The sequence below is a fragment of the Silene latifolia genome, chromosome 2 (assembly GCF_048544455.1).
Source record: "Silene latifolia isolate original U9 population chromosome 2, ASM4854445v1, whole genome shotgun sequence".
In the NCBI taxonomy this organism is placed as follows: domain Eukaryota; kingdom Viridiplantae; phylum Streptophyta; class Magnoliopsida; order Caryophyllales; family Caryophyllaceae; genus Silene; species Silene latifolia.
Window position 1 is genome coordinate 143771734 of NC_133527.1, and position 8800 is coordinate 143780533.

The 8800-nt window shown below is 34.7% G+C and overlaps 1 protein-coding gene across 1 annotated transcript; it reads left to right on the forward strand.

The window, feature by feature from the left end:
- The first annotated feature begins 3242 nt into the window (after positions 1 to 3242).
- LOC141641410 (uncharacterized) lies at positions 3243 to 6123 on the forward strand. The gene is made up of 5 exons (XM_074450072.1): positions 3243 to 3247; positions 3710 to 4157; positions 4518 to 4625; positions 4718 to 5449; positions 5986 to 6123. Exons 1-5 carry the CDS (start codon positions 3243 to 3245, stop codon positions 6121 to 6123), a joined length of 1431 nt encoding a protein of 476 aa, XP_074306173.1.
- The last annotated feature ends 2677 nt before the right edge of the window (positions 6124 to 8800 follow it).

An 8800-nucleotide genomic window follows, 5' to 3' on the forward strand; every position in this document is an offset into this window, starting at 1 on the left:
GGACATGGGTACGGTGATAAGTCTTCAATGTCGTGTCGTGTCATGTATAATGCTACTATAGTTTCCTTTTTAGACACCCCTCAAAAATCGATCTAGCAATGCTCAAATTCCCTATATTTTGCATAAATTTCTATCAAACCATTCACAGCAAACATAGTAAGCTATCTGATTGAATATGTGTGATGTTATAGGTGTCTCCATGGGAAGTCGTTACTCTCAAATTCTGGCATGGAGGCTGTTTTACCAAAATTGATAAGGGTCTCGTTTATAATGGTAGAAGTTTCAGCACTGTGGGCGTGGACCCAGATGAATTGTGTTGGTTTATCATATTTGAAGAGGCTGAGAAGTGTGGTAATTTTAGGAGAAATGTGGATGGAATTTTCTGTATAAAACCTGGCATTGGATTGCAAAAGGCTGAAGATGATAGAGATGCTAGTGTTATTTGTGAAGTGGCTGTAGGTAATAAAATGGTTGAGTGTTATATTGTTGTTGTAAGGGATGTTCCTCATTTAATGAAGTTAATAAATGGTACTTGTGAGACAGTTGTGAACAAACCTAAGAAGTTGACCCCTAAAAGGAGAGTAGAAGAAGTTAAATGTAAGAGGGTAAATGCTGAAATAATATATGAGAAACCATTTAAAACACCTCCAATAATTCCTGAAACTTCTACCCACTTCAATGAAACAACATATGATTGCAATGATGAAAGGATAGCAGATTTGTTTAACAAATTTGAAGAAGCTGCAGCTGGGCTAAATATTGTTCAGGAGTGGGGTGATTTGAGGGAGGGTGAAGATCCTGGGTATGAACCTGATAAGGAGAATATAAGTGATGTTAGTGATAGTGCAGATGATGAGTTAATTGAAATAGAGGTTTTGAATGATGAGATAGAGAATTTTATTGAGAAAGAAATTGAGTCGGATGATAACTCAGATGAGGAGTGTCACTTAGCAAGGGAGAAGGTTAAGAGTTGGAATGTTAAGGCCCTAAAAATTTCAAGGCAACTACAACTAGAAACAGCCTGTAACTTGTTACCTGGACAAGAGAAAGTTGTTGTTCGGAGGGAAGAGGGTGGCATGAGGGAAGGCTGAGTATAACAACCCGACCCACCACGGTCGTAATACAACCCAATAAGATGGGATACGTACCTTTGGGCCCATTACTTGTCCTCACTTAAGCCCAAAAGCACAACGCCTTGTTGCTAAGTGGTGGGTGGAATCCCTTATAAACATATCACAACCTCCTAAATTCCCCGATGTGGGACAACCTTACTCTCAATAACTGGGGTGTTACAATCTTCCCCACTTAAAGAACACAACGTCCTCGTTGTGCCTCCAACTTGACCGCAGCCAAGCCCAGAATCCCCCCCCGCTAGGTGTGTGACCCGGGTACTCCCGAGCACGGGCTCACCACACGGTCGCAGGGTCGCTCTAATACCTCTGATACCACTTTAACACCCCTCATTTTCGGCTAATTAAAAACTTATAATTATATAAAATACTGAGCCAAAATAGAGAGGTATTATAATTAATATACAAAGTCTCTTATTACAAATCCATTTTAAAAGTAGATAATACAAATGAGACCAAAAACTTTACAAAGTATTAAAATAAAATCTTGACTTGAAAATCTCTTTTAAACCGCAACGGAAGACCTGAAAGCAAAACCAGAAGACAGAAAGGACTACCCCCATGACGAGTAGCCCCAAAGGGAGAAAACACGTCAGCCAAAAAGCTGAGTAATAGATAATACCTCAATATAAGCAGCTTAGTTTTGGTCATGGCGTGGAAACACAGACATGTAAAAAATAAAAATAAACAGAGAGAATAATAAAAACACTCCCCGTTAACTCATCTCATACTCAAACCTACTCCATAATATAATAGACATTCTCGTCTCAATAATTAACTCAATCTCAACTCATTACTCAGTCTAACTCAATACTCCGTCTCATAATATAACCAAGTATCGTATTCCCATCGTCGAACCTAAGCCAAGGACAAGGGGTGAGTGAACTGGCGGATAAAAACCGCAAAACAATACTTCCATCTCAATATCGATTTTAAACTCATAATAATATAATTCAATACCATGGTCACTCCGGACCGTAAACATAACTCGGCACATAGCCCCATAACTCAATACCAGTAACCAATTTCCATCTCAATTTCAATATCGATATTGTCAAATATTCCATTAAAGGAATTGCTCAACACTTAGAGTAAAACTCTAAGCTACTCACACACAAGTCAAGGTCAAAGGAAAAAGACAATTTGAATATAATAGCACCAATCCGAAATAATAATACAATTGAGGTTAGCTTAATCGGTTGCCATACTTTCTCGTGCTCCATGATTAATTAATCCACCAACAATCAACAAGTTATGTCTATCTAAATTCTCCATCTCCTGTACATTCCCAAATATCATACGAAGTACCACCGTACATGAATTCAGATCATCAAACTAATACATACCCAACCTTATTGACGTAACCATGAGAATATATTTGCCCATTAGGTACTTTCTCAAATAGTACACACAAACCATTGCTATCTTGGTAAATAAGCCACTAACCTCTTATACAATTCTCTCGACCCATCTCACAAACAATAGAAACGATAGAAAAATATATAGCTACTAGTACTATTATTAACAACAATCCAATGACGAACCCCAATTAAAAGTAACAATTAATTAACAAGGCTAAATCTAAATTAACACATAAGCATACAACCTTGAACAATAATAAGAATAATAGGATCGGTAGAATCGTGTTACCTCAAATTAAATTAAGATTAGAGATATTCAGAAAACGATCCAAAACATTAGCATCGAACCATATTTATTGAGGACACGTGACCACTTGACTATTGCGAGTTGAAAACGAGGGCAATACTAAAGGTTCACAATGATATTTAAGGGTATATATCAAATATGAGATTTGCTAGAATTAAATAAAGAAATTAAAATTTGGAAAAGAAAAACATGGTGGACAAGAAACAAGAGTGACAGGAGGATATTTAATAAGAGCACAAAGGTGATTAGAAGGAAAGATCGTGTTCTGGAGACCTTATCGGCTAAACACGTCAAAAGGCAGAGATCAAATAAAAGACATAAACCCTATTAAGTTCTTAACTGACTAATTAACCCTTGTTAAAAAAAACATAATTTTAAACTATGTTAAATATAATTTCTTTTCAAATATTAAATTTATTTTGAATAATTATATATTATAAATATATGGGGTATTATAATCTTCCCCTCTTAAAAGGAATTTCGTCCTCGAAGTTCGAGTTTGAAAATAAAAACAATTCAAAATTTGAGTGGTATTACACTCCACCCTCCTTAAAAATAAAGTTCATCCTCGAACGTCAAATTTTCAAAATGAATAAAATGACAACACAAAATTTAAGAAAACTTTCAAAAGTTAAAAAGGCGGTGCTAAGATGTGACGATCTCAACACCTGGCCAAGAAAGAACCCGCCCTGATACCATTTATAACAACCCGACCCACCACGGTCGTAACACAACCGATACGTACCTTTGGGCCCATTACCTGTCCTCACTTAAGCCCAAAAGCACAAGGCCCTGTTGCTAAGTGGTGGGTGGAATCCCTTATAAACATATCACAACCTCCTCAATTCCCCGATGTGGGACAACCTTACTCTCAATAACTGGGGTGTTACACTGAGCGACTATGATATCAGTGGAGATGAAATCCATACCTCCTGTGAAAGTGAAGAAGACCATATACCAGGTAAAAGAAAGAAAAAAATCATTCCAGTAGTTGATGACAAGTCTGACTTTAGTAAGCTTAGATGGTGTGTTGGCATCAGATTCCCAAATAGAGAGGTATTTAGAGATTGTGTAACTAGGTATGCTATAGCACAAGGAAGGAATCTGACTTTTGAAAAGAGTCATAAAGCAAGAGGCCAGAGGCTTGGTGTGAGATGTGTTTCTGGTTGCCCCTTCAAGATGTATGCTAGTTGGGATAATCAAAGTGCTTGTATGTTAGTGAAGTCAGTTGATCCTTACCATGCCTGTCACAGAAACATGGAAAGCAATAGGCAACTTACGTCAACCTGGTTAGCCAAGCAATTCTTAGAGGTGTTCAAAGAAAGACCTCATTGGCCAGCCTCAGAAATTATTGAGACGGTAAGGAGGGCATACAAGATCAATATCAAAAAGGGTTTTCATACAAGGTTAAGTACTTTGCACATAGAATTCTCCATGGTTCTATGAAAGAGCATTATAGCAAGATGGGGAGTTACATTCAAGCCTTGACTAATGAAGAACAAAACAGTATCTTCACTCTTACTACTATACCCGGTAAAATACCTGTTTTTTAGAGATTATTTGTTTGCTTCCATGCTCTCAAGCAAGGGTGGCTTGAAGGATGTAGGAAGGTGTTGTATGTTGATGCATGTTTTTTAAAAACATTCTTGGGAGGCCAGTTAATCGCTGCAACTGGTAGGGATGCAAATGAGCAAATGTATCCCTTGACTTGGGCTGTAGTTGAAGGGGGAAAAAAATGACAGTTATGAGTGGTTTTTTAAGGAGCTGAAGAAGACTTTAGGAGAGAAAAATGGTGATGGGTGGACTATACTATCAAATCAGCATCCGGTAATTTACCTTTTTTTTAAAAAAAAAAATTTATTGAACTTATTTACTCATACACTCAACATATTAACAATTGTTTGCTTATGTTAATGCAGAGTATTTTGACAATGGTAGCAAAGGAATTACCAAAGGCTGAACATAGACATTGTGCTCGACACATATTTGCAAACTGGCACAAGTCTTACAAGGGTGATGAAATAAAGTTGTGCTTCTGGAATTGTGCCAAAGCATACAACCAAGCCGGATTTGATGAAGCCCTTGATGCTATGAGAGAGGTAGATCACAAGGCAGCTGAAGCATTCTTAGCTTGTAACCCAACACTCTTTTGTAAATCATTCATAAACACCACCACCAAGACAGATGTGATTGTAAACAACATGGCAGAAACTTTTAATGCCTATATCATAGAAGTCATAGCCAAACATTTGATATACATGCTTGAAGACATTAGGTCAGCAATGATGCAGAGATTGGTTTTAAAAAAGGCTGAAATGGAGAAAAAACAATTGATCGTGTGTCCTAGGGTTCAGCAAAGATTTGAAGAAGAGAAAGATAAAACTGCTTCATATCAGGTTTTACCATCATCCACAAGACTTTTTCAGGTCAAACATGGAATTGATGAGTTAAAGGTTGACTTGGTAACAAAGACTTGTACTTGTAGAAAATGGGACTTGATTGGGATCTCATGTAGTCATGCTATTGCTACTATTTTCAACATCCACAGACAAGCCGAGAACTATGTACATGATATGTACAAGAAAGAAGCCTATCTAAAGGCTTATAGTGGTTCCATTAGCCCATGTCTTGGCCATAGACATTGGCCCAAGGTAGACTTCACTTTAAACCCCCCTGCAATTAAAGTTGGACCTGGAGGGCCAAGGAAGAAAAGAAGAAGGGATCCACATGAGGATCCTAAAAAAGTGGGAGGCTCACCAAGCATGGGCTAGAAATGACTTGCTCGGTCTGCAAGTCAAAAAGTCATAATAAAAGAAGGTGTCCGGATAAGGACAAAGTGGTTAAACCTCCACCAAAAAGAGGAAGGGGAAGACCAAGGAATTTTATTGAGAGGGAGGAGGTGGCCACAACATCTAAATCTCATCATGCTGTTACTACACAACCCACCAAGAGTTAGGAGAAATGGAAAGGTGATAAGGACAGGCAGATATGTAGGAAGAGGGGGAGGAGGATCTAGGGGTGGAAGAGGAAGAGACAAAGAAAGGGTAAGCATAATACATGTATGAATTACTGTTAATGTAGTACTCCCTCCAATCCAATCCAAACTACATATTCACCTTTTAAAGTCAATCTTGTTAAATTTGTTAAGTGTAATTGTTGTTAATGTATTCTTTGTCCATTGACACAGGCAACTGTTGGACTCGGAGTTCTATTTGATGACCAAGGAAATGCATACACCAATGCACCAGGAAATAATGGACCAGTTAGCCTTAATTATGTTCAACGACCAAGTACGCAGCCTACCCAAGCATCTGTGAACCAGTAGCCATGAGGAACTCGAGTTTTATTTGCAGATTTTTGGAACAACCAGATTATAGTGTAAAGTGAATGCTAATTTTTAACAATGTCATGTAATCTGGAAATCTATTGGGAATGTGTAATATGAAAGACTATTAAAATTTAGTGTTCAGTATGATATTTTGGAACATTGTTATGGATGACAAACAATGTGTAATCAACTTTTCTAATTAATTGCAATGACAAATATTATCCTTCAACTTTTTCGCATTACTGAATTAAAATGGGATAATAGGAGTGTAAAAAGGAGATGAATAGTGAGGATAAAGGGGTAAAAATACAAGAGATAAAAAAAAAGTTGAAGATGGAGAAAAAGAGCAGTGATGAAGATGACTGTTGTACAACAAGAAAAGAAGGAAGTCAGATTTATAAGAGAGAAATAAGGGGGAAGAATAGGCGACCTAAAACAACATGTCATTAAATAAATTAAGTAAGTGTGTTATGGGAAGGGTAGGGAATAAGAGGGATTAAATTGGATTAAAGTGTAGGTTGGAGTGTTATTGGAAGAGCCTTCATAGGATAGATTATTCCTATTAATTAATCCACTAAAATATCACAAAAAAGATTATGCATCCAGTTGTACCATAAGCATTGTACAACCAAGGTATAAGAATTCGAACTTATATGTTTTCTTTTTGAGCTAATTCAAAGTTCATGTTTTTAATGTGTATATGGATGAGTTTCCAACCTTCTGCTTTCTATCCTTTTATGCAACTTTTACTCTTTTTCTTATCCTGATCTCTTGTCTCATACTTACTGCCTCTTCAACTTGCCTAATCTTCATTCTCTCCCTTTGATTTTTTGACACATAATCTCCTGCACCGAGTTCTCACTGTTTATTCTGCTACCAGCTCATTTTTCTACCGCTTTCTGTCCTCCTTAAATTATCCTTTCTTCGTCCCCTTTTTACCCATCTTCATCTTCCAAAAAAAAATTATATAAATATTTATAAATTTCTACCCATCTTCATCCCAAACCCTTTTATATAATTACCATGGCTTTACCTTTTCAAATTGGTCCCTTAATCTATAAATATTATTAAAAGGCTAGACATTAAAAGCCACGTAGATATGGGCTAAATGCCACATTGGCAAAATAAATGTGACATGACAACAATTAATTGTGACATGGCGAAATATAGTCCACGTGGAAATACTAGTATAGTAGTATACATGAAAAAAAATTTATCAATTCCACATTTAAAAGTTACTCTCATAATTAATGGTAAAAAAATAAATGTAGTTAATTATGAAAAACCATTAAAATTTCACAATTTATTTTTTCAACCATCATGACAATAATCCTTTTTTTTTATCATTTATATTATATTTTTTTCAGGTGTTGAATGGTTTTTAACCATTATTAGGTGATTGTTGATCTCAAAATAGAGATCTTATAATATTTTTTTAATCTATCAATAAATAATATTTAAAGGCATGTTGATGACCTAATTGACAAGGATTCTACATTTTCATTCATTTATTTAAAAGTGATATAAATAAGTACAAAACATTTCAAAAATATTAGTTGCAAATACAAATTAAAAAAAAAACTAAATCTCTAATATTAAATTAATACAAACTTTTTGGTTTCCTCTCATAAATCTATACAATTTAATTAAAATGCTATTTAACACATTTAATTTTAACTCACATGTCATTTTTCTATTGGTTAATATTAATTAATCTACACAAATATAATTAAAGCCTACCTATAACACATTATTTAACCACATCACATACTCTAAATCTCTCTCATAACTTATTAAACAAATTATTGTAAAAAAAATAATAATTCAAAGTTTAAGCAAATTAATAATTACCCTTTTTTAATGTCATAAATGCCAAAGAATTTCAAAGGGGAAAGATTGAAATAAATTGCTATAAAATATTGAATTGATTACATGTCTTTTGACATGGTTTCTTGAATGTAAGAGTAACCACTATTATTTCTCAATTCCTATAAATTTCTGATTTTTTCTCCATGATTTGTACTTCACATATGCATATTACAATCTTTGGAGTTGTCATTTCATGAAACTACTTTAGACACTTTTATTTTTGGTAAAATCTCACATCCTTCGCAACAAGTAAGTTTGTTTTATTGATCATTACATTTACATATTATACTTTGTAGTTAATTTAATAGACTCTACATTGCATATATAATGGGTGATTGTTTTTCTTTTTCTTGCAGATTAATGTTATGGGTACTTTATCTCAAGATTAAGCTATTCAATCAATTTTATAAATTTGACAGATTATTTACGCCTTTGTTATATCATATATATGTAAGTAATTGAACGTTTTGCTTTATAAGAGTATACAAGTATACCATAGACCAATGGCTTACGTCTTAGTTTATATAGAGTATATTTTAGTTTTTTGAATTTTTTATTAGTTTAGTACTTCGTATATACTTTTTCATACTTTTAAATATTAGTTTCGACACTTTTAAATTGTTGCACACTCCATTTGAAAACAAATGTAAGAATGTACAATTTATGTATAAACATCCCTTCCCTTTCCTTCATTTTTTCTAACCAATCAAGGTCATTGTTTTATGTATATTTTTTCGTTCTAAAAACAAGTCAAAAGCGTATGCAATCCTATAATGTGTAGTTTACATATTGCTTTTAACTCGAA

Excerpts from the sequence above, each read along its gene's own strand:
- LOC141641410 (XM_074450072.1), top strand. Across the intron at positions 4,158-4,517 it reads CCTCAGAAATTATTGAGACG|TTGAAGGGGGAAAAAAATGA; the intron begins GTAAGGAGGGCA and ends CTTGGGCTGTAG. Across the intron at positions 4,626-4,717 it reads TACTATCAAATCAGCATCCG|AGTATTTTGACAATGGTAGC; the intron begins GTAATTTACCTT and ends ATGTTAATGCAG.